The sequence below is a fragment of the Opisthocomus hoazin genome, chromosome 4 (assembly GCF_030867145.1).
Source record: "Opisthocomus hoazin isolate bOpiHoa1 chromosome 4, bOpiHoa1.hap1, whole genome shotgun sequence".
In the NCBI taxonomy this organism is placed as follows: domain Eukaryota; kingdom Metazoa; phylum Chordata; class Aves; order Opisthocomiformes; family Opisthocomidae; genus Opisthocomus; species Opisthocomus hoazin.
In genome coordinates, this window is record NC_134417.1 from 92,721,010 (window position 1) to 92,747,429 (window position 26,420).

Below are 26,420 nucleotides of genomic sequence, written 5' to 3' on the forward strand. Positions count from 1 at the left end.
CTAGAAGTACGTCTCCAAGCCTCACATACATAAAAATTCTGTCAGTGAAGGATGAAGCACAAGAATATTGTTTGGCACGTGTTACCTGCTGCATCTTGAGGAGTGTGGACAGTAGGTCGAGGGAGGTTCTCCTTCCCCTCTACTCTGCCCCAGTGAGGCCGCATCTGGAGTACTCTGTCCAGTTCTGGGCTCCCCAGTTCAAGAAAGATGAAGAGCTACTGGAGCGAGTCCAGCCGAGGGCTACAAGGATGACGAGGGGACTGGAGCATCTCCCCTACGAGGAAAGGCTGAGGGAGCTGGGCTTGTTCAGCCTGGAGAAGAGAAGGCTGAGAGGGGACACCTTAGAAATGCTTATAAATATGTGAAGGGTGGGTGCCAGGAGGATGGGGCCAGACTCTTTACAGTGGTGTCCAGTGACAGGACAACGGGCAACGGGCACAAACTGAAGCAGAGGAAGTTCCAGCTGAACATGAGGATGAAATTCTTCACCTTGAGGGTGACGGAGCCCTGGAACAGGCTGCCCAGGGAGGTTGTGGAGTTTTCTTCTCTGGAGATATTCAAGACCCACCTCGACAAGGTCCTGTGCAGCCTGCTGTAGGTGACCCTGCTTCGGCAGGGGGTTGGACCAGATGACCCAGAGAGGTCCCTTCCAACCCCTACCATTCTGTGACTCTGTGATCTTCCGCCACGGAGCATTGGTCCAGATCTGCAACACTATCTGGGAAAATAACAGCGCTTGCGTTCAAGGTAGCAGGGAGCTTAGGAGGCTCTGTCAGCAATAACAGAAGCTGTATTATTACATAATAGAAGAAGTCTTCCTCAGAGTGAAAACTTGCTATTTCTGTACCAAAAGGCTGTTCAAACCATGCCATGGCCAAGCAGCTCTTAGTCAGCTCCCTAAGAGCTGGAGGTGCTCCTGGGCCACAGTCCCCAGCACAGAGTACCAGCCGCCGCGCACACTACGCCGACATTCCCCCACTTCATTGTCCAGCTGAGGATAGCTGACATTCACATTGATGACACTCCACCAATTAGTATTTTTCCTTTTTTTAATAATAAAAAGCCTATCCTCCAACCCAACCCTACAAGAAGTACTACATTACATTCTGATCCACAGTATGACAAGGGGGTGGACAGAGTATTTTTTACTGCAACTTCTCAGCCGAGTGAATACAAGAGAGCAGATCACTATTCCAAGCTATTTAATAAGAAGAAATTACAGATTGAAAGTCCTCCGGGCACATGAAGTTCAGCTAATGCACAGCTCTAGAATGGGTCACTTCTTACAAACAGTATTACATTTTTCGCTTTAGCGTGGACATGGTGGACTAACACAAACCACAAAATACTGAATCAGATGCAACAGCTAATGCTAAAACCCACAACAATAAAAAGTATGGCACAAAGAATACTAAACGGTGTGTAATTAGTATTTACTTTTTGGCTATCCTGGTTTGGACTAATTCAGATCAGAGATCCATTCCCAGTCAGCACCAGGTTCAGTCAACACACGTTTTGTGCAAAGTACACTTTTAAATTCATGAAATAATTACATGTGTAAACATATGTTCCTTTCACAGTAAAACAAGAGTGATTTGGGTATCAGAATCAAACAAGAGGACCCCAGACAGTATTTTATTTCACAGTACATAGTGTATGTATATATAATCACCATATTCAGCAAGTAGGTAAAGTGCATGCCAGTAGCAACTTGGACTGTAAATGAAGAACTCGCAGTGCAGAAGTACACTTTACTCCAATGCTAACAGACCTGCATGAAGTAATACAAAACAAGGTAGAGTAAGATCTTGCAAACAACATACTCTACATGGTTTACTGTACCTTTCTTTAAAAGACAGGCTGAATTACTCCGAAACAGGAAAATTTCACACCGACTATCAGTGGATTAAACAGTTCAAAGCTTAACTAGTTAAAAATATTGCACCAGAAGTGTTGTATTTGAAAGCAATACAAGAAGAAATTTTTAATATAAAAACACTTAAAAAAAAAAGACATATTACAACAGCTACTTTGAACTAAAATAGCTGGTAAACCTTAGGAACTGATGAAATGTGAGCTCTCTGCTACAAGCAATAGATATATGGATTACCTGGAATCTCACCTACATAGTACCAAGTTAGGAGGGGAAAAGGTCTCCACCGTCCTGTAGTCTCGATGAAGCCAACCATAAACTCAACAAAACCCATTAAGACAACAATTGACAGTATTCCCTTTTATTTTAGAAAAACGGGTCTTGAAGTAGTCTTGAAATGCTTCACCACCAGCTAGTGCAAATAAACAAAAGCCACAGGACAGATGGATGTACCACGACTACCAAATGTCTGCAGCTCCGACCATAGGCCCCTCAGCCTGGGAATCTGGGGTAGACACACACAAACCACACGATGCTCCACACAACTCATGAAGTTCACGTTTAAAGAGCTGGAGACAAACAGTAGGGAGATGCTTAGAAAATCAATGACAGTGAAGCAAAGGGACAAGAGACATTCCACTAACATCCACCAGAGATGTGGCAGCCCAGATTCAACGTGGTATTTAGGGACCACACTAAGTGAATGCTATGTTCATGATGCTCTGAGGACACTGCATCCCATCTCAGACTATTACCAAAAATAGAAATCCACTGTGCAAGTGCAGGATACAAACAGCGAACTCCAAGAACTGGATAAATTCACCCATGTACAAAATCACTTTCTCCACTCCATAATCAATTCCTTCACTATGTGTGCAGTTCAAAGGGGAAAAGTAAAGCCCACAAAAATGTGCAGATGATTGTCGAAGATCAGCAGTCCCTTTCTGGAAAGCAGGAGCATGTACTTAATTTCAACACTTACTTCTTCAAAGTGACTTCAGTAAGCAAAACATTTACCGAATGGCAAAAAAATCTGCTCAATAAGTAGATGTCCCTACTGATACATGCACATTAACTAACCTTCTTCTCTTGACTTCCCAGGACATGGCAACAGACAGCTGTGGCCACTAAGACTTCATTACTCTTATAAAATCTCAGGGTACATTAAAAGCATGATTGAAACCTATTAAAACTATTTGCTCAGGGAACACAAGGTTTTATCACCATCGTTTGCTCACCTCAACTTACAAAACAAAAGCCTCAATGACTTGCAGTTGGACATCTGGCCCTTAGTTCAGCTATTCACTATTTTAAAGAAAGACCTTGAGAGAGAATTAATAGGCTGTAATCATCTAAAGTAGTCTCATATGCAGTTCATTTCTCCTTCACTTCTTCATTGCAGTAAAAAAACCCCAAACTTTCAAAAGCAGCAACATAAAAAAGCACGTAAAAGTTGATTCAGATTATATCACATCCCTTCATATTTACAGATTTTCTGTAGTAAAGAATCCACTATCATGGTTTCACCGCAATTAAGCCTTGGCCTTTTTAATCCTAAAGCAGCCTTCGAACACCATTCAAGTCTGGAAACATTTTCAAAACCCTCAGAAAGTCAACAACAGCAGCATCGTCTTCCAGACAATATTGCAAACACCTCCCATGCAATCAAAGTGTCTATTCAAGAAACAGCCTTGAAAAAGACAGTTCCCCAATCCTCCTCTTCCTCACGATACCATCCCCACTGGCGCTACGTTAGTTTCTTTATTCTGCGGTTCTGCTTGTCAATATTCAGCGTCGCGCGGTCTACAGAGGTAGTGATGGAATCGAGAGCTTCGTCCTGTCTCTCCAGCTCGGCTTCCGTCTCCAAGGCAAGGCCCTTCAGTTTCTTTAGTATCTGTCGGAAGAAAAGACTGAGAGCTTTCAGTGATCGACCAGTGGGTTCTTTGAGAAATGTAATAGACCCATGGCAATTAGTTATTTCATAGCTTTAAATGACCAAATCACTTGCTGCAGTCTGCCCGGAAGTGGGCTGGTGAAGACACAGCTCTTGCTCCGATGAGCTGCACTGAGATGAACTAAACAATGAACTAAAGACCCCAAAAATCGTATCTGAAACACTACGGTTATTGGGGAGGGGAGAATAAATCAGAAGTAAAAATCAGCATAAACATCAGCTTTTTGCTGGCTCTGTCATCTCCTTGGCATGCCTGCTTCTTAGAGCAGTAGCTTGTCACAAGATGTTGCGCACATTGAGAGTCACTGCAGACAGACAGCACAGCTGGTGCAAAGCCAGAAGGGAATCATAGAATGGTTTGGGTTGGAAGGGACCTTAAAGATCATCTGGTTCCAACCCCCCTGCCATCAGCAGGGACATCTTCCACCAGACCAGGCTGCTCAGAGCTCCATGCAACCTGGCCTTGAGCCCTGCCAGGGAGGGGGCAGCTACAGCTTCTCTGGGCAACTGGGACCAGTGTTTCACCACCCTCCTGGGGAAGAATTTCTTCCTAATATCTAATCTAAATCTGCCCTCTTTTAGTTTAGAGCCATTCCCCCTTGTCCTATCACTACACACCCTTGTGAAAAGCCCCTCTCCATCCTTCCTGTCGGCCCCTTCAGGTACTGGCAGCTGCTCTAAGGTCACCCCGGAGTCTTTTCTTCTCCAGGCTGAACAGCTCCAACTCCCTCAGCCTGTCCTCATAGCAGAGGTGCTCCAGCCCTTGGATCATCTTCGTGGCCCTCCTCTGGACCCGCTCCAACACATCCATGCCCTTCTTATGTTGGGGGTTCCAGAGCTGGATGCAGGACTCCAGGTGGGGTCTCACGAGAGCGGAGTAAAGGGGCAGAATCCCCTCCCTTGCCCTGCTGGCCACGCTGCTCTTGATGCAGCCCAGGATACGGTTGGCTTTCTGGGCTGCCAGTGCACATCACATGGCAGAAGGCAGGGACCAGGTCAAAGGGCAGAAACCTTTGTTTTACTACAATCCACTGAAGAAAGAAAGTGCCATTGGAAGGAGCAGAATGAAAAAAGTGAGACGAGGGCAAACAAATAATTCTCAAAGGACTAGAGCGCGGTGTGGTACAAACGGACATCAAGGCAGCCAAGAGGCTGAGGCTGTACCTGAGACGAGAAACAACTGATGCACCAGCTACAGCTCTATTCCAGGCTGCAAGCATTATATCACTTATCAACCAGTTTACACCATACTTAGCGAACTACTGTTCGTGTGTGGGACTGTAAGCAATCACCCTGAGCTACTCCAAGATTGTGAGGAGACCCTGCTGTCTGAAAAAGCCTACAGATACTGGTCCAGACAGGGCAGAAGCCTTTAAAGTGAAAGGAGAAAGCCAGGCTGATGCATTCTTAAGGCTAGGAGACATTCATAACGATACCATACACTGACTTATGGAGCCTACTGAACTTTAGTTTCCATCAGTTCGCACAACCAAGTCCCAGAGCAGAGATCCAAACAACACAAGAAAAATCCGACTTAATTCCTCACCCTGTAACACTGGCTCCTTTTAGCAGCGGTCCAAGGCATGAGTTATATCACTGCCTTTTCTTCCCTCTTGTGGCTACTCCCTTAATAAGCCTGGCTGCATGAACTGAAAGCACCTGCCTGATACGCAAACCTCAACTGCCTTCCCCGGGATGCATCAGAGTGAGATCTGGAAGCACCATATCACACTGACTGGAAATTCAGCTTCTCAGTTGCTTCACATCTTAAAGGGGTTGTCTCTCACTGCTGGCCTATATGTTCTTCCTCCTTCAGCATCTACAGGTGGGACCATGACAACATCCTCACACCACCTGCTTAATAAGAGCACTTTATCCAATCAATTGCAATAATAGTCTCCAAAATACTATCCCAGCACTATCCCACATCAACTGCTGCGGTACCTGAGCGTCCAGGTAATGCTACTGAAGATACCACAACTGCAGCCTGTCTAACAAAATAAATCTGTGGCTTTTGGTAAAACACGGGAAAATAATTGTACTCTACACATGTTTAATTTTCTTTTTTTCATAACTGCCATACTCTTTTTTCCTGTTTTCCTTTTAAAGTATATATAATCAGCCCCCAGAAAGCTGCTGCGAAACATCAGCAGCCCCTTTGCCCACAAGTAGGGTAGAATTCCCCAGCAGTCCCATCGTCTGCAGCTATGCAGGCTCCTGGTTTGAAAAAAGCAGAGAGGAATATCATATCTAGCTGGAATGGCAGGGGAATTTTATGCAGACATAACGCTTTGACTAAAGCTGGACGTCAGCCACAGTAGTGAGATTTATCTCGTAAAATATCTCTCAGCTCTTTCCACAAATCACAAGCAGCTAGAAATATGGCTGTGTGAATAACCGGGTTTGCGATTTGGCCGCCAAAGCAAAAAAGGAAAGAAAACCATGGCTCAAGCTTAATCTACCTTTTTCTTTTCTTACCAAAACTACAAGGTAAAAATGCCTCTGCTTCCATCCCAAATGAAACACTTCAGGTTCTTTCACTTCAAAAGGAAAGCGAGGCTGAATTCCCCAAACTGGAGGTAGCAGATGTGTGTAGGAGATGCACCAAAAAGAAAAATGACTTGATCAGATCCATTATGTGTACGAATCAGGACACGGGTCTGAAATAAGGTGTTGCCTCTCCTGAGCAAGTAACTTCACTACTTGGAAATGGGACGTTCAGAGGTGGCTCTCCCTCAGTCCTTCCTCTGAGCTTCTTCCACATATATTTTATATATACAAACATACATATAAATACATAAAAGAGTCAGAGTTACCTGAAATGACTCCTACCATTCATAAAGTAACAGTATAATTAAGATTGTAAAAGACCTCTGAAGGATGATGAGGGGACTGGCGCATCTCTCCTAGGAGGAAAGGCTGAGGGAGCTGGGCTTTTTTAGCCTGGAGAAGGATGAGAGTTGACCTTATAAATGCTTATAAATATCTCAAGGATGGGTGTCAGGAGGACGGGGCCAGACTCTTTTCAGTGGTGCCCAGTGACAGGACAAGGGGCAATGGGCACTAACTGAGGCACAGGAAGTTCCAGATGAACACGAGCAAGAACTTCTTCACTCTGAGGGTGACGGAGCACTGGAACAGGCTGCCCAGGGAGGTTGTGGAGTCTCCTTCTCTGGAGATATTCAAGACCCGCCTGGACAAGGCCCTGTGCAGCCTGCTGTAGGTGACCCTGCTTCGGCAGGGGGTTGGACTAGATGACCCCCAGAGGTCCCTTCCAACCCCGACCATTCTGTGATTCTGTCTTCTGGTCCACTCCACCCAACTGAGAGCAGGGCCAGCTTTAATGTCTAGTTGAGAGATGATTACAGGGTTTCAGACTCCACTCCAATATACTTCTAATTCTTTACACTAGTTTAAGAGACAAGAGACCTCACTCCTTCAGCATATCCTAACAGATGGCAATGTGCTTCACCATTTGCAGATGATTTAAAGATGGCCCACGGTGTCATTTTTCACTAAAAAGTTTTATCCAGGAGAGTCCCAAAATTTGGTTGCCAGCACAGCAGAACAAAAGCAACAGTGTCTGATGATACTTTCTAAATCATGGCTTGACACAGGCTCTAGGAGGGTCCCTCTCGCCATTCAACACCTCCACCTTCTGTCGCAGCAAAGCTTTTGGAGGTTTACCACCGGGAAGCCCTAGCAGCGTGGTAAGTTCAGCTTTCATGAGCCATGGCCTCACCCAGCACATCTCAGTTGGCAAAATCCATTGAGACGAGCGCAGGAGGTAGACGTGGTGACACGCAGCGCAAACCTCAGAGAGCTATGCAGCTAAGCAGGGGCTAGCACTAGAGCATGCAGAAAGGAAGCAGGGACACTCCTCCTTCCCCACCTCTCCAAGAGGCACCCAATTTCTTTGCAAATCAAAATTGTGTCAAAAAAGGCCCATGTTTGCCATGAAAAACAGTTTATTTTTAGTTTCAAACCAGATTACTTTTGATAGGCTTTGCATTCATGAGAGCATACTTAACATTTAAAATACAGAAAAAGACACAATTGTTGAGAACGGAAAAGCTTTTAAAATACGAAAGCAGTAAAATGGAAACTCGGTTGGCTACAGGGCTCTGCTCAGTTCACCTGCCAATTAGGCTCTGCCTTGAAACGCAGCGGGTGAGGATGATGTGGTTACTCACATACAAAAAATAAAGGCAAGCGGCTCACTTTCATCTGTTAATTCTCTTTGCCTAAGAGAGCCTGGTAATAAATGCCTTAACCCTTTGTCTGTCAACATCTTCAACCACTCAGGCTGAGTGCTCCTACTCAATCCAATGGGACCCGAAACGGTTAAGGTGCTTTTCCAGAACAGCCCACAGAGCTTGCTGGAAACAGTTACTGGAATCTGAAGTCTGGCCAAAGCTGGTCACTATTTTTGCAAAGCAAAATGATGGCAAGATGTCTAGTTATCACTGCTCCAGTTCTGTCAGCTGCTCAGAGCAGCAGTGCCTTCTGTGCCAGCACGTAATTTGGATGGTGAACCAAGACATGAAAACTCAGCATGAAACTCTATCCTTTACACAAAGCCAAACAGCAGGTACAAGCCCATCAAAGATGCATTTTAAAGGCGTATTTCCTCAGGCACTGGTCAATCTCACATTTGAGACAGCCTCAGATTTATGCCACAGGATTATAGATTATAATTTGGAAAGTCTGATTTATCCTCGTGGCTCTTCCACAGATTCTGTGTGCAACTCCAGGCAAGTTACCTAATATTCCCACGCACAGATTTCTCGCTGTAAAAAACAAGGAAGCAAATTTGTCACTGCTCTCCAAATCCGCCCTGTGTCGAGTGCTCAACTACAGCAGACTTGGGCCTTGCTGGGAGGTGTCCGGCCAAGCTATGTACCCCACATTCCCTATGAGGATGTTACAGAATTATAGAATGCTTGGGTTGAAAGGGACCTTCAGAGGACAGGTTATGGGAGACAGTGTCAAAAGCCTTGCTCAAGCCAAGGTAGAAAACCTCCATTGCTCTCACCTCATCTACCCAGCCAGTTATGCCACCACAGAAGGTTATCAGATTGGTCAAGCATGATTTCCCCTTAGTGAATCCATGTTGACTACTCCTGATAACCTTCTTTATCCAACAGCAAAAATAAGATACAGAAAGTGTCATTGTGCAGGAAGTATTGCCAATTGTAGTCTGAACTCCCTGAAATCCTCCCTGAGATCCAATCCTTTATCCCTGTGCAACTGAGGTCTGAATGCTAAAGTAGAGCACATTAACCAGAAACGGCTCTTGAATGCAGCTTCGCCAGACAAATTAATCGGAAACAAAGACCTGTAACTTGCAGTACTCTGAACTCGGGTGCACACAAAGGTTTCAACAGTGATAAATTGTTATGATTTAACAGGGTACTTCACCTCCGTGCTGAATATACTACAGGTGAGCAAGAAGGGGGGGCAACACCTAAAATATTCCAATTCATAGTTCCATTATAAGCTCAAACCCACAATAGGGATTAAGTTGAGTGATCGTGCACTGAAAATATTACGAGCCCTGTCCACATCCTCTCCTGCTGCACCTGGAAATGGGCAAGGAGACAACAGAGAGCAGAAACATCTTAAACCACTGCAACATAATTTACAAGAGGACATTTGTTGATGCCTCATGAGACAAGTGCGACTTGCCATAACAAAAATCTATGGATTTACACTGCTTTAACACGCCTCCTGTTTGGGATTCCCGCTATCAGCACTTGCCTGTAGCTACACAAAGCACAGTTTCTCTTTCTGCTTGATCCAGAGTTGCGTTTGGTATACGAATACCCAAACCCAACACCAGCGACTAGTAGAAGTGCTCCCACCCCTGCTAGAAAATGAGGCTGTCTCTTGTGGCACAAAACTTCTGAGCACAGAAAACACTGGAACAGGTAAGTGTGACAGGACAGCAGGTCCCTTGCATCTCAAGCACACAAAAGCAGACAAATTTTGAAGCATCAGCTCTTCTGAGCCAGTGGCTATTAGGACAGCATGGAAGGGTCACTTTTACCGTCTTCTTCCCAGTGGCTGATTTCCCCCATTATTTCTTCTTGGATTGATACAGAAGTCTGATTCTTGGGGAGTCCTAAGCACTCATGGTGCTACTAACACACCACTGGCCTTGCCTGCAAAAAAATACTCAAGCAGCTCCACAGTCTTAACTACCACCTTTTATTTTGGTACTCTTAAATATTTAAATTACACAGCAGCAAATACAAAGTGTTAGTTGTGAGGATCTCAATTCTCTCCCCATGTTGTGCCTTCCAAAAAAGTAAATCCAGGACACGGTCATTACATGTGTCTGTTAAGATCAGTTGTCTGTTGATCGCTACAGGCCATGGAACAAGGCCATCCTATGAGCAAATTTGGTATTTAGCACTTGGAATGAATGGTTCCTCCACAAAACGCTTTTTCTCTGACCTCACAGTTGTGATTTCCTGAGATGAGGGCATGATAAAAGGGTAAATAAACACTGAAGAGGCTCTGAAAGCAGCAAAGGACCGAAATGGAACCATCTAGACCCGAGAAGACATCGAGGAAGCAAAGATCACAAAGATATGCATGGGGATGTGTTTTTTTCCTAGATGTTACAGAATTAACTTCTTTAATACTATCTCTGTCTTCACAGCACATGCCATCTGCAGACAGTAAACATCAGGGCAACAGTTCTCTGGCAGGAATGGTTTCGGAAATTAGAAAGCACTGTTTTGGCAAAATAAACTCAAATTTAGTGAATTTCCCCCCCTCGACCACAGCCCTTAAGCTAATATTATCCTACCCACTCCCACACCCGGTGCCATTATGTCAGCCACAGCGAGGCGGTAGGCAGAGGCTCAGCCAGAGACCACAGGAACTTCGTAGGCTTCTTTCTCCATCTCTAAAGCACAGCTACGGAACACAGCTCACACCGCCACAATCTCTGTGTTTTTAACACAAAATTCTTTTCATGAAGTCCTGGTGAGGTCCTTTACCCAATCACAACTGCAGACCGCTCAGGGCTTCCAGCTCTAATGGAAGGAATTTAGTATCATCCAACAATTCCTGTTGCAAAATATCTACTGTTACTACTGCTAGTACTTTGAGGAGAGAGGAAGAGAGACAACTGCTTGTCTGTTCATCACAAATTCCTCTTACTTCTCCAACTTCAAAAGTTCTGCTGGACTTGCCCCTATCACAAGTAATGAGGGGAAGTGAGCAGAGCTCTTCTGGCCTTTGTGATTTTGTTTTGTTTTGTTTTAAATGGAAGTGCTTGCATTACAGATAATCAAAGAATGAAAGATCATAATCCTCAAGAGACCAAAGTGCTCAAAAAGCACTGTAGTTATCAACATAAGGACCTCACACACCTTTAATTCATCCATGGAAGTGTAATGCCACAAGTATCATTGTGTTCAATGCACGTCAATGCTTTGCACTTCTACTGTTTTCCCCCTTTACTCTCTGCGTGCTTTGCAAATGTGATTAACCACCATCCAGCTCACTCCCAAAGTGGGAGCTGAACTGAAGCAGTGCAGAGGAGCTCTCTGGGAGCAACTGCATCCAGGAAAGACAAGTCCTTGCTCCAGGCTAAACTGGCTACGCTATTGCTCATTGGAGAAAAAATAAAAAGGACCAAGCAACCAAGTAGCAGGCTACACCTCAGCAAGGAGCACCCTACAACCTAGCTCACCTCTGACTGCTTAAAGCCACACAGCTTGAAATGAGACAAAGCTCCTGGTTCCCCGCCCTGCTTTCTATTTATGGACTTCACCCTCTTCCCATCTATAAAATGATTGAATATGGCAAATATAACCTTAGATAAACTCCTGACGTACCTTAGATAAGCATTAAATGCCTTGCTCTGATGCAGTTTCAAGATCTGCACCTCAATGCTTTCAGGGGTTCAACACCCAAAAGGCTTTGTGTGGTGTTTACCATAATGCTGCCCTTGAACCCCACTAGACTATATCCCCAACATCCACACCATTCAAATCCACTTTTACTGGTAGGAACCCCCCGCTTCAATCATACTTTCCTTCACTTCCACATCTTTACACTTCCCCTCTAAATCTCAACACATTTTCTCCTATCAGAACCAAAAGATCCTGAGCTGTTTCACTCTGCTTTGTGCTTTAGAATAACGAGAAAAAGCAGCGCTTGGACAACTCCTGAGAGCAGCTGGAGAGACACCAGTCCATACAAGATGAGAGGCTTCACTCACAAGGCTTGATGGAAGATGCTGAACTCCCCATCCCATGTCTCTTCTGCTTGTCTAATCACAGCCAACTGCTTTGATAATATCAAGCACCAGTAAAGACTGGTGTTCAACTGTCAAGAACTGGCCTTGGGGAAGCAATTCCTAGACAGACTTTTGTACAGGGCGTAGCAAAATGTGTCTTCAATAGTAGTCCATCACCAACAACCTTTCGTAGCATATTTAGTTTTTTTAGGTCTGGCTACAGATCAGAATTATAGTGCTGAAAAGCTGACATTTAAGGGAGGAACAACTAGCCCTTCTGAATACATAACAGCTGTACAAAGTGTATGCATGCATGAATAACAGATTGCTGCTATTTGTACAACTACAACTGAGAAATACTCTCCCTTAAAATCTTTCAAAAGGTCATTGCTGCTTTAGAAAATGCTTATTTTTTGACAAAATGACAGAACATGGAGATAAGACCTTTAAAAGATGAGAAGGGAGAATGATTAAATGGCAAATAGTCTATTTCGCTTTTGAAAAAGCCCATATAAGATACTTCAGTCAAAAGATCTTGATTATATTCTGGTTACAGAAGCAAGTTTTGGTCTAAAGCTGTGTATTTATGCAGTGATTCAGAGTAAGGAGAAGGAACAGGAGTTTTATAGGAATTACAGCATGTACCTGATAATTATTAATGACTGGAATGATGACTAAAGAGGCCTGACTCTCAGGGTACAGGTGCTCAGCAGTTATTGGGAAAAAAACTCAGGCCACACCATGACCTGTCAGTTTTGCATTTAGATCCTCTCCCTGTCCACCCCACCCCACGAGCTCAGCCCAAATAACTAATTGGCTTAAAAATTCTTGGCTTGGTGTGATAAAAATAAAAACCAGAATTCTCTTTTGAGCTCTTGTTATTCTTGAAAGTGTTTTGTTTTAAATAACACTGGCCATTTAGTACTGTTTCTAGTTCACCATCCAGAATAGAGAGTTTCAGAAATTTCTCAATTTCTGCAAAGGTTGAACTCTCACTGACCCAACTGTCCTTTGGCTAATTTTAATAAATAGATTTTCTCCTGCAAGAAGTTTTCATTTTTAGCCACTCAAGTCACTACTAAGTGCTTGTGACTCTCAAAGCTAACAGAAGTTGCCGCATTCTAATTCTCAACTATAAAATAAAAGGGGGCTAGAAAACTGAAGGCTTGGCTAAGAGGCAACAGAATTAGCAAAGACCTCGCATGACACTATCATCAAGGTACAGATGGAATATAAAAAAGAATAAGATGCTAGAGGGGAAAAAAAAAAAAAAGGAAAAGAATGAAGTTTAATCTTCGATCATGTCTCCTAATGGGGCTGTGATCATCACCAGTAAACCTATTTTAATGGGAAAAAACCCACTAAAACCTTACTTCTTTGCTTTTCCAGTTTGTTCACTGTCTCAGATCAGTCACACACTACAAAGAGGGATTCTTCACTAAAAGTTCTGAGCATCAGCTATGAGAGAAATTCCTTAAAAAGCCATTTAGAGGAACAATATCAGACTGGATTACTTTAAATAATTCCAGCCCCCCCCCCCAGTAAAATCTCCAATCTATTTCCCCTTTATTAATTTGCTGGACTGCATACTTATTTCCTAACTACAAGTTCTCTCTATATGTTTATGAAACACTTTGTTCAGCTTTGTGGACATTTCTGAAATAGAACTGCTACTCTTTACCAGAAAGAATAAGATAGCATAGAGAAAACACAAAAAAGCTGAAAATTCTTTAATTGTTAAGCTTCTTAATCTTCAGAAAAAACAGGTTACGGCTGAGGATTTTCCTTGGGTTATAATCCTATCACTTAATATATTTTGCTAGTAATCCCCGATTTGTTCAAAATAGTTAAAAACAAATATAAAGTTATCAGTGTATTTTAATCACAGGTTTGATTACCTGATTTTTAAAATGTGCCTATTTAAATTTAGGTAGAGGAATATTTTGTTAAAGGTAATGACATTGTTTCTGATGGTGAAAATGCATGTTATTAAGGAAGAAGAGGGAGTGAAACAACTCTTCTCCAAGTTATCTCGACTTATACCTGTTTCAGCTCTTTTGCTTCTTCCTGGGAAATCTTCTCTTGCTTCTGCAGCTGAACCTGGTCATCATCCATCCCTTCTCTGCCTCCTACCGGAGAGCTGGGCTGCACCACTCCTCCCAGGAGTCCCGTGGCTGCAAGAGAAATTCCTGTGGTCAGACTGCCATCTTCTGTACCAGCGGGGAGGACCAGTGCTAGTCTCAAACTGGTTGACCTCTGCTTTGCTCCACAGCAGTTTGCAGGGGGACAAGCACACTCAGAGAAGCCTAACCCAACCTCGCCTGTTAAGCTATGTTCTTCTACAAACGATTCAAGCTGTCTTTTGAACAATGTCTAAACTGGAAGTGACCAGGCTGCTGAGAGATGGCTTATTACTAAAGGCAGCATTTGGAGAACGGGTTCATTTTGGGCTGTGGAGATTCATCTGAAGGGAGAGTGAAGTAGCCACAGCAACACACTCCCCATCAGATAAACAAGAATTCTCCACCTGCCGCTTCCTTCTCTCTTTAATCTTTTTAATTATGGAATTTAAAAGTGATGGCTCAGGGACAGAGCTCAAGAGTCAAGTCAGCAAACCCCTGAAACAGAAGGGCAACACTGACGCCAACAGCCACCCCCAGCTAAGCAGCGCGGACGCAACCCCTCGTGTAACATGCTACCTGCCCTTTATTTAAAGCATCAGCTCTTATTGCAGTATCTGATACTACCCAGCAGGGTAGCAGGGACATGCTGCAAGGAAAGGTTGTTATTTCTGATGCAGATGGGTGCTAAACACCCGAGACACACATCTTGGCTCCTAGAGGCGCTTCACACATCTCCAAAGCTCTCCCGCTTAAAGAGGTACCAAGGAGCAAGCTAACGCGACCGTGAGCACATGGCCTGACCCAGCACAGGACAACGACAGCAGCTCTTGTGTACATCAGGACACAAGGCACGTCGGAGGCCAGAGCTCATCGCCAGGTCGAAGAGCTGGTGCCAAGCTGGCTGGCCAACGGATGGCGTACACCCGACCACTTTGGATAGCATTACTTCCCCGTGAAAAGGGAGACAAAAGCTAAACCGAGAAGTACCAAACCCTAAATCCCTCTCAAGTAATTACTGCAACTCATAATCCCTGGAATTATTCGGTTATCAGCCTGAGAGTCACTGGACTCAGACACCATCAAGATTTAAGACAAGCAAGTCATTCACTGCGCTAGTGTTACCCTGTGCAAATGCTCCCTGTATTCGGAGGGGCTAAGAACCAGGCACTGAAAAATGCTGCTTAGCGTAAATTACTGTCATGGTCTCCCTCAGACGACAAAGCAGGGAGGGAATGACAGACCTTCCTACGGCAACAAATCGCCAGATGAGATTCTCTGTCTTTCTTATCAGCTGAGTGTCACCATATGCTAATTATTTCATTAAAAACACAAAATCTATCCATTTCATTCCATTAATCTTGCTGAGGAAAAGAACAGGAGGGGGATATGACAAAGGTGCACAAAAAGAATGGGATGAGGAAGGAGATCTAGCATTTCCCAGCAATTTTCTAGTTTAAAAAAAGGGAGAGAATTGAACAGGAAGGCAGAAACATTTAAAAAGCAATTTCGTTTTGTCTGTGTAACACCCAATCGGACTGTGAGACTCGCTGCCACCACATGAGGACAAGAAGCTACCAAACCTCTGAACAAAGCGCTGGAAACTCATAATAATGACAGCACTCGGTCACAGGGGTAAGCAGGAAAAATTCAGCAGCCTCAAAAGGGATAAAAAACTGGGAATGCCAGTCTTCAGCTACAGGACTGAGTGAGACAGCACTGCCTGAGACTGTTATACTGCAGACACACTGTAGGATTTCTTGCACTTTTTAATCCTGGGTAGCTGTTATCAGCCATTATTTAGGAAGTTATTGGCTAGGAAAGTACTGGCTTGATCCAGCACAGAAGAACCTCTGCTACAGAACAAACCTTACTGCTCTGTCCTGAGCAGTTAAACACCCAGGTGGCTTGGTCCAGAAAAATACAGTCAGAAAAGACATGCAAAGCAGCTAAAAATACTTTCAGATAATCTGGTGTGTATAAAACTCTTCACAAATTCCTCTTCTAGGTGGAATCAAGCCAAAACTCTTAGGAAAGATGAGTTTTTTGTTTTTACTTATACAAACATGCTATACGGACAACTTTAAGGCAGGACTAGTATAAACAGACAGGATCCAGATGAGACTCTGACAGTTGTAGAAATGTTCAGATCTCCGAGCTGCAGCACCAAGAGCAAAGAACGCTACGAGCCCCTTCGCCAAGACAGATGTACCTCCGCTGCAAGGATATTTCTCCTGTAAGTCTCTGAATCAACATTTGCTATCTGAGAATACACACATATATTTTATGTGTACATAAAGGCAGACATGTACAACACAGACTTTTCTCCCGTGCTTTTGGGGGGGGGGGGGGGGGGGGGCGGGAATCAAATTAAAAATCAGTATTTCCACGATGTGAGCAGCTGTGGAAAAAAACCAGAGGTTAAAACGCAGTCCGTGACTGCCATCTTGTGATAGAAGACAGACGGTGACAGACTCCGGCGAAGGAACAAACAAGGGGTTTGGTGGAGCTGGAGAAGTCAGGATTTCCATAACCTCCAGTTTTCTTCACTGACATTTCCAAATTAAACAGTCCAAATGCAGGTGGGGGTAGGAGAGCAACATCCTTGACTCACTGACTCAGATGCAAACACAGCAGAGCAGTGGGAAATTAAGCACAGTTGGGCTGCATAACCAATTATTTTATGTAACCAGCCTTAAGACCATCAGGAACTGAACACCAATTTGCTGGAATAACTCAGTGCCTAAGAAACCAGCAGGTTGTTTTTCCTCTAAGTTGTTGTGCTGACATTTTAGTGCCAGATGCCCAAGACTTACTTCCTTCAAAATTAACAAGCTTTTCCAAGCTATGGCCCTTGACAACTCGTCAACAAGAAGACGTTATCCTCCCTGCTGAAGTCCAATTTTAGCTTGCTGCATAGAAATAGGTTAATCTATTGTTTTTCTGTATCATTTTTCTACTTGTTTTTAATACACTGGCAACAAATCCATCCACTGATTTGCCGTTTTGTCACTAATGATTAGGGAATAAACGAGGATTCAGGCATGTCGACAGAAACAATTTCCTAACAGACAGAAATTCAGCAGCTATCCAAATGAATCCAGGGTTGGATTACAAAAACAAAAAAGACAAGCCTCCACGGAATTTTAGAAGTAGTAATAGTAGTTAGGAATGTCATTGTTGTGAAAAGGTTTCAGTCTCCACTGTGTTTTCTTAAAATGATTAAATTACGCATTCACTTAACCTGAGACCTAAAATCTCCTAAATCCAAACACCTGAACTTCTCAAATAAGAATATTCTAAGATATGAAAATTAACATGATGTTTATCCCGTATGCTATTTAAAAACTTGCTGGACTGGAAATTTGTTTTAAAATTTTCGACAATTAACTGAACCACAGGTTTAATATAAATATGCTTCCAGCTACAAACCAAAAAAGAAAAAATCGCAGTGACAGAGGACTCTGAAGCATGCAGTCAGGAGAGAAGAAGGTATTTCTAATGACCCTTCCCCTCAGAGTGACACAATATTGACCACCGGAAAAAGAATGACACTGTAGTTAAGAGTGTAGCCAGTAGCTGAAACTCCAGTTAAGCCAATCCTTTCACAAAGTGGTGCGCAGTCAGTGACAACACCAGCCGAGGGCACAATGTTAAAGAGGGCTTGGCATGTTCCAGATGTCAGGCTCCTGAGGGACTCCCAACTCCAACATCTACAGTCGCAGGTTTCGCTGAAGTAGTTGGGAGAAAGAAAATCCAACTAGACTAAAATAGGGCCATGCAATTCTGTCATCTCTACTCTGTCCCTCTTGGCAAGAGGGTCTAAAGTCACCTAGCAGTTATTTGTTGCTTTTTATCATCAGCATGGTCTCACCGTTGAGGCAGGGGAAGGAGGCTTTGCCTTTTAAATATTACACACTGTTCTGAGTTTGAAAACCACTTGGAAACTTTCAGTGCTGGTGTTGCTGTTACAGATGGATTGCTGTCTCTGCCACGTACCTGCTTGCCAAATGGTGGTCCCCAAATCTGCCTGAGGAGACTTCCTGGCACCAACAAATCCTAGGGCATCTTCTAAAAACTGTATCTTCTTGCTAAACTGCATCTCCAAGATGGGGATTACTTCTGGCATCTTTGCTGACAAGAGCCGGTAAGAGGTGTCGGGCTTCCCAATAAATCTCTGACGGACACTGATTTCGTATGGCGTATGAACTCTGATATCATCTACATCCTTCGATTCAAACCGGTGAATGACCTGAGAATTGCAGTCACTGATTTCCAGGCCAGAGGCAAAGAGCGTGAGTTTTCCTGGCTTGACATTTGAGTCTGTTCTGTGGGTGATAATAACTGGAATTCTAATTATGATTCCTTCCTGGTTCTTCGAATCGGAAACTGTGGCAGTTTCCTTTGGTTTGGTTTCCAATGGCGCTTTCCAGAGCTTGCTGCTAAACGGCCACCAAGAAGGAGATTCAAGCTCAGTCAACAATCTAGCAGAGAAAACAGAGTGTTAGAAGACCAAAAGCCAGCAGGAGAGTCAAGCTAGTTGCACCAGTTCAAAGGAAATTACCGCCGACACAAAGATTTCCTAATACTGAATCCAGCCCTCTGTTGTTTCGGTCCTCAAACCTATTCACAGCTTACCAAGATCCATCTGTTTTAAAATCCAACTTTTCTTCATTTGCTAAACGTTGGAAAATGGTCCCAGAATCTCACTGTTCTGATGTGAGATATCCACCTTCCAACTGGATTTATTCAGGCCAATTTATACCCATCTATTCTTAAGGTAACACTGCCTTTTACCTCCATGTTTCCACACTTGGCTAGCACCACCACTGCCTTTTTCTACTCCTTTATACCTCAACTCCACAGCCTGATGCCACCTTTTGCTCTGCCCCCACTCCCAATTCCCATGACAGTTAAAATACTAAGAGTGCAAGGATGAGGCTGAAAAGCCCAGCAGTCTGCCCACTGGCATCCAGCATCTACCTCACCATCAGTGCCGGTGTAGCTCCTGAAGGAGACAGGCTTCCTTGCTGACAAATTTGTGCCTTAAAGATAACAGGACTCACTTTAAGGAGGAATTAAGCAACTGCTCCCAAGAAAAACCACTGTATAGCCAGGACTAACCCAGGGAGTCAAGCCCCTTACTTCTAAGCAAGCAGATGCAACTTAGCAGGCACCTAAGTTGATCAGCTGCAGGCAAGAAAGACGTAACATGTTGTTAGGAAGAATCAACGACACAGAGGACACGATCCTTTCATGGTATTTTCTGATACAACAGCATAGCCCATTCCCCTTTTCTGGGGTCCTCTCCCAAGAAAGGATCACAGTCACAGGTCTCTTTGGGTCTAAGCCTCACTACTCTTTCCACCAAAAAAAAAAATGGGAATGAGAGGAAAGGTGGTGGTTTTGGTTTGATCTTCCACATGCTGTGCTGACTATCTGTAAGCATCCCTCTTCAGGTCTATACAGGAGTTAGAGGCAGAGCCACAGTCAGCACCTATGATGCTCCCTTGTCCCACTCTCACACCCAAACTTACCCTGCTAGCAGAGGATCCTGTATTTCAGGATGACTCAGCCTCAGCGGCTGGAAAGAAATTTTGGGGTCAACTACCTCTGCACAGTCAGCAGTAACTTCACAGCCCCCCGCACCCCCTCCCAGCTGCCTCCTGGTACCTACTTCGCATCTGAACCGAAACAGTTCATCTCCAGTTGCAGGCAGGCATAGGAATAGGGAAGTCAGCCCTCTGGGATGCATCCACTGCTGAAACAACCCTACCCAGTCCCCACAGGAAAACAGTGGTGAGCTCGCTGGAAGCATCCCCCAAACCAAACCAGCCTGATCAGGACGTTTTAAATGGAGGTTTCTCAGCCCACCCATCAGTTACTGAGCAGAAGAGGAAAGCCATTTCCGGAGGCACAAAAGGCTTCTCAATTAACTAACAGGAGGGAAAAGGTTATGTTCAAACCAAATGACGAAAAAAAAAAAGCAAGCTCTAAGTTCAACCCAGATCAGAATTGTGTGCCCCCCACTCCATAAATACCTTAAAGACTGTCCAGTGATTAGGCATGTGCCACTGGCACAGCAGTTGCAGGAGATGTTCCTAATGAAGCCAGACCATATGTAATAAAATCTTTAATGAAACACTTTCATCCTACTGATGCTACAAAAGACTATTTACTGACTGAAATCCTAGCATGCAAGCCTTATCAGACAAAAATACAAAATACTAACGGTTTCATTTCTGTTTTGGAGAGCCAGCTTCATTTATTTTGCTTTTAAATTTACTCTGGAAAGGTACTGCCTGATAAAATCTGCATCACAGCAGTGCTGCTCTCAAGATACTTTTTGTAATGATTTATTTTCCATGAGAGGATCAGACTGTGTCTACAGAAGACTACACAATTTTAAAATCCTGTTTAATTTGGCTGCAAACAAAGTCTAATCTGAAATAGGAAGCTCCAACTGAATACGCTTTGTTTACTAGCCATCAAAGTTCTGCACCAGTTTCAAAACAGACCTACTTAAATTAATCTGCTAGGAGAAGCAGAAAAAGTCATACTGGGAGTCAACGGCTGAATTCATGGATAGCGGAGGCAGAATGAATTGTTCCAAGAATCTACTCCCAGCTGAAGCATGAACATCAGATATTTATGTAGATAGCACTTAGGATGAGTAATGTGTCTGGAGCTCTCCACGGCCCTCTGAAAACCCTGTGACACTCCTCTAAAAATAAATGGGGGGGGGGGGGGGGGGCGGGGTGGGAAGGGAAGGGAAGATAGACCAGAGGAGATGTAACAGGAATATCTACAATAACAGAATTTGAAATGGCACAGTAACGTAGATTTAGGGCTAAATTCTGAAACTATGAGGTTCAGCTTAAGTTCAACACAGAGAATGACTGAAAAAACCCTAGGCTCTGCTAGCACAAACCATCTTCCAAATTAAAAGCCATGCTCTAACCTACCTGCTGTAACTTAACAGAAATAAATGACATGATCTCATGTCTACAGAATGCAAAGCACATTTTCTGTCTTCTTTGTGTAGGAAAGAGTTACAACAAGGTACTTCAGGGCAACGACAGCTTATGCCTATGTCTTAACCTATGAAAAGTCATTAAATTCCTACCGCAATATGGGTTTACTTCATCACATACACCGTGAGAAAAGCATGCGTGTTCACTGAAAAGCAGCTGCAGTGTGACAAGTCTAAACCTCCGTTTACATTGTGGTAACTTATCCTGGATAGCTTTGAGTCTTAATTTTGATCACTTTATCCCTTCACTCGTCTCCTCCCTTCGTTCCCGAGGGACTGACATCCTGGCTGTGCGATGTCTGATTTACAGTCAAGATTTTTCTGCTGCACAGCACTAACAAAGGCCCCAGCCAACTTCTCTGGCCTTCCACGGAGGAGTCACCTCCTGTTTCAACAAACTATTTGACCGGTCCTTATATACAAATGAAAATTTGCAACCAGACTACCTTGTCCCCTAATAGTAATATATTTAAAAGGAATCAGTGAATCTGGCTTTCTGTTTATTTTTGGTCTTTGAACATCTGCTAGCACGTCAGACTCAGCTCTGCTTATCTGCACGCAGGTCCACTGAAAGCAGCTGTATATACCCAGGCACACACAAGAACAGAATTAATAATCCAAAAAAGCCCACACATACAGGCAATCAGCATTTTAAACATATGAAAGTAGATAAAGATGCCCATTTCTTTTTAGAAACGACACCACCATCAAACTGATGTTGCCTATACAACCTTGAACTCATGGACACAAAAGTTTGTTTCCTTCTGCACAAAATCCGCTCCACATAGAAAATGGTCCTGTGTGGTATTATCCATTTGGTTACTACTCATCAAGTTTCTAAAGAAAGTGAGAGTCAAAGAGTCTTAATGGACATTAGCATATTTATCTATGTTAAAAGTCCAAATTACCTAACACACAACAATCAAATGAGCTTAAATCACGGTCTTCCCCATTTTCTGCATGAGTTAGGGACAGGGAGAAAGATGTCACAGAATCACAGAATGTTAGGGGTTGGAAGGGACCTCTGTGGGTCATCCCCCCAAAGCAGGGTCACCCAGAGCAGGCTGCATAGGACTTTGTCCAGGCGGGTCCTGAATCTCTCCAGAGAAGGAGACTCCACAGCCCCTCTGGGCAGCCTGGGCCAGGGCTCCGTCACCCTCAGAGGGAAGAAGTTCTTCCTCGGGTTCAGCTGGAGCTTCCTCTGCTTCAGTTTGTGCCCATTGCCCCTTGTCCTGTCGCTGGGCACCACTGCAAAGAGTCTGTCCCCATCCTCCTGACCCCCACCCTGCAGATATTTAGAGGCATTTCTAAGGTCCCCTCTCAGCCTTCTCTTCTCCAGGCTAAACAAGCCCAGCTCCCTCAGCCTTTCCTCGTAGGAGAGATGACGAAACATATCACCAGTTTAAGAGAAGACTTTGGGTGGGGGGAACAGCTTTATGAGAAAACCTACACACACAAACTGTGCTAGAAAACTGTTAGAACTCCTCAAAAAACACAGTGCAATTAAAACACAGTTTTGCTAATGGCTTCTGGGCTGCACTTTAGCTTGCAAACCAGCTGGCCAGACTCTTCAAACTGCAGATAAAACAGAATCTCAGCCGTGGTCAATGCTTTCCTTTATTTTTTCAATTTTTAAATCAAAGCATCTAGCTTTTCAGATTCATGAGGACAAACAATACCTCCCGGTGCATCTTAACCCAAAAGAAAACTCTCTTCCAAAAACAATGAGCAGGTATTTATTTTCCTACTCATTGTTTATTGGTACAGACCTTTAAAAGCTATTGCTGAAGCTTTCAGTTATCTTGGCTTTTCATTAAAGGGTATGGAGAATATCACCAGAATCATTGTGAAATCAACACTTTCTTTTAGACTTGATATCCGTCTAAAAACAGATGCTCTTTCCAAAAACAACTAGTTTGAACTTTCTTGTGTTTGTTTCTCCACGCAGGTGTCAGAGCTTCCAGAAGGACACCCATAGCTATATATCTTCAAACATTACAATACTACTCTCAACCTTGCTGTCTATTTTGGACTGCTATTGAATCCAACTTGCAGCATACAAAATAGCATAGAATAATTCACTTTGAATGTTCATCTTTAAATAGTAAAGTCATAACATTCTGATTAAGACACCAACCATTTACTATTCTCACTGAGTTCTGCAACAGCTGAAGTTAAGCAACATCTCAAATGTGCTCCATCTTATTTCAGTTGTCTAATGGCAGCACTTGGTGGCTAATTTTATTTAACACACTGGCTTAAGTGCCAGATTGAGATTATCACAAATAGTCTAGTACTGTCTCTCCAGTTCTTGCACCACTACACTCCTCAAACAAAGCTTCGCAGTTTAGCATTGCTCAACACTGCTCATTTATTCCTTAAAACATATTTCTTCCACCTAGACCTAAAGGCAGAGAGTATTCCATGTAAGGTTAAAAGCAGAGCAGTTTTATACCACAAAAAAAGGGAGCAGTTTCTACAGCCATTTCCCTGACCACATCTGTGCCACAGACCCAATCTTCACTGCTGTGTATAGCTGGGAACTAAGTTCTTGTGAAGGAAAGGGCAAATATAAAGCCCTCAACTACACATACTTCGTACAGTCTACTTGAACTAAAGACTAATTGGCAGCTGTCTCCTGGTAACTCTAGGAAACTGTCTCCCAAGTCTTCAGCCCACCAGCCATATTCAACATTTCCTTTGAAAAGAACCAGAAAAACAGAATTGTGGTTGTGTTTGCTGTGGAACAGCAAAACAGGCTGATCCAGGACTAGCAAAACCAACCAAAGCCAACTTCCAGTATTTTTCATTTATGCATATTCTAGGGCATCTAATAAAAATGAGAATGCCATACTTTGTCCTGCAGTGGGGACATAAAATTGCATCCCTTTCCCCTACTTGGTTGCCTATTCTCTCAAAACTTACAGGTTGTTAGTATTTTGGAGATCTCGATCATCTCCACCTGTTGTGGGTAAAACTCATGAGGGCTTGAAAATTTACTTGAATGAAAGAGGACAGGTATATATATACAAACAACTTCACCAGGGTGAAAAAACGTTGCACAGAAGGGAGGACAGAAATACAGAAACATTTTATAACAAGAACTAGATCCACATAGGACCATCATGGGCTCTAACTTTCACTGAAAGTCAACGGTTTAGTTTCCTGAAGAGCTCTGTGGATCTGCCCCATAAATTTCAGGCATAAGCAACCCAATCCCACAACAGCCTCTCAGCTCAGAGGACGCTACAGTGCCGTACCTGTCTGCTACATCCATATCCCCTTCAATTTTGTTGAGTCCTCTCATGATGTTATCAAACTGCTCGCCCTGGTAATGCAGGACTTTTGCTGTGTCCTCCAGTCGTTTCTGAGATCCAGTCAATAACCCAGTCAGTTCTTTTCCCTTTGTTGACTGCAAAGCTGCTGCTTCTGCTCCCACACCTTGGCTTGACAGCAACTGCTCCCTCCAGAAGTGCTCAAGGATGTTGAATACCACATTTCTGCTGGGTTGCAGAGAACTGAACCAGTGCTTGGTGTTCTTCTCTAAGATGGTAAGGGAGCTGAAGATTAAATTTGAAGACTCCTTCTTGATCTCACTGATACTAGAAAGATGGAAGTTGACCAAAAGCTCCCCAGTCTTGTCAGCCGTAAATTTGATCGCAACAGGAGTCAGTAAGAGTCTGCCTGAGACCCATTGCTTACTGGTGTCCAAGTAGTAAGAACAAGGCCAGCTATGGATGCGTATGTCTTCGCTCATCAGCTCGACGTTCAGATCCTCTTCTGCAAGAGCAACGCTCTCAAAGCCAGAAGGAGAAACTAGAATAAAATGCAAGAATCTTTAGCAACATACAAAAGCTGATGTTACAAACCCTCATAAGTAATTAATCCCATCCACAGCTGGTTTCCAGCACTCTCACTGTAACCTTTCAGGCAAAAACCCAAGACAGATTTGGAAATAGGTACAAGATGGGTTACAGAATTTGGTAACCATTCCTAACCATCCAAAGATTTCCTTCAGAAAGGCTCATATTTTCTAAGTAGGACAATCAATATTATTGCCCACTCCATAACAGCACTGCCTCCCCTTTTTATAATGTTCTCATCACATTCCAGCATGTGATTTACAACAGCACAAACTTCAAATGAGTATGGCATTAATGCCCTGGATATAGAATAACTGCTGTGCTCTAAGTGTTTTGGGCAGGGGAGGTGCTTTATCATTAGATTAGTCTATATGTTCACATGCTTATATTCATATTTTTGGGTGAAGGGGAATCTACCAAAAACAGAATCAAGAAAAACCTTTAGTAACTTATCTGAGTCTCTCACATACCCCTTTTTACTGGAAAGCGATCATGTAAATAGTTTTCCATTCCCCACCTCATCATCAGTAGCAGCTTCCCACAGACCAACAGATACTGAAGAAAATCCAGAACTTACCAAAACGCAAGCTCATCAGTATATATCTACAACTATCACATAAACAACTGGTCCTTCTCCTTCCACTCTGATATCTCAACACCCAGGTATGTTATACCCAGAATGTCCATCCGACATATTCGACATCGCAGGTGAAACCAAAACCACCACTGACCAGACCTCACAATCATTAAAGAGCAGAAACACCCAGCCACAAATGGATAAACCTACTTCAGAAATTGCCACTATCTCAGACCATCACTCTTGGTCTCAGGAGACTTGCAAAAATACCTACCTTACAAAACTCCAGTGGATATCAGAACTTCTGATACAACAACGCAGCCAAAAAAACCCTCCCCAAATCTGTAGTATTTCTTCTGTAAAATTGCTCAGCTACCGTCAAAGATACTTAGAAATAGGAGTTTGGGAAGAACCACAACCAGTTAGAAGTGCTGCTGGGAAAACACTGACTGACCCAAGGGGAAGTTAAGATGAAAAAGATGCCATAGCGGGATTGGAAGAGGTGCTGCTGGCCTGGCATGCAGAGCAGCCCCGCACACACAACAGCAGAGCAGTGGCAGAACCGGCAGAGGCTTGAGAGAGACAGCAGAACTGACTCTGTTCTCTCAGCATGATGGGCCACAACGTCCAGGCCAACAGTGATTTCATTGCACCTCTGTGACAGGCTATGTTTTGATGGGAGCCCGTGATGCTATTTGATGACATAATATTAATCCTAGAAGACTTGCTCACTGGTATCTGGA

General features: G+C 43.6%; 1 protein-coding gene across 2 annotated transcripts in view; it reads right to left on the reverse strand.

Moving 5' to 3' along the window:
- Window positions 1-1,049: 1,049 nt before the first annotated feature.
- Window positions 1,050-26,420, reverse strand: part of SNAP47 (synaptosome associated protein 47) — a 32,191-nt gene continuing 6,820 nt past the window's right edge. For both annotated transcript variants that reach the window (XM_075419950.1, XM_075419951.1), the window contains exons 2-5: window positions 24,498-25,053; window positions 18,204-18,688; window positions 14,128-14,258; window positions 1,050-3,767 (exon numbers count right to left, since the gene is read on the reverse strand). In XM_075419950.1, coding sequence (XP_075276065.1) covers window positions 3,621-3,767; window positions 14,128-14,258; window positions 18,204-18,688; window positions 24,498-25,053 — 1,319 coding nt within the window. In that variant the 3' untranslated portion in view covers window positions 1,050-3,620. The remainder of the gene's footprint in view (window positions 3,768-14,127; window positions 14,259-18,203; window positions 18,689-24,497; window positions 25,054-26,420) is intronic.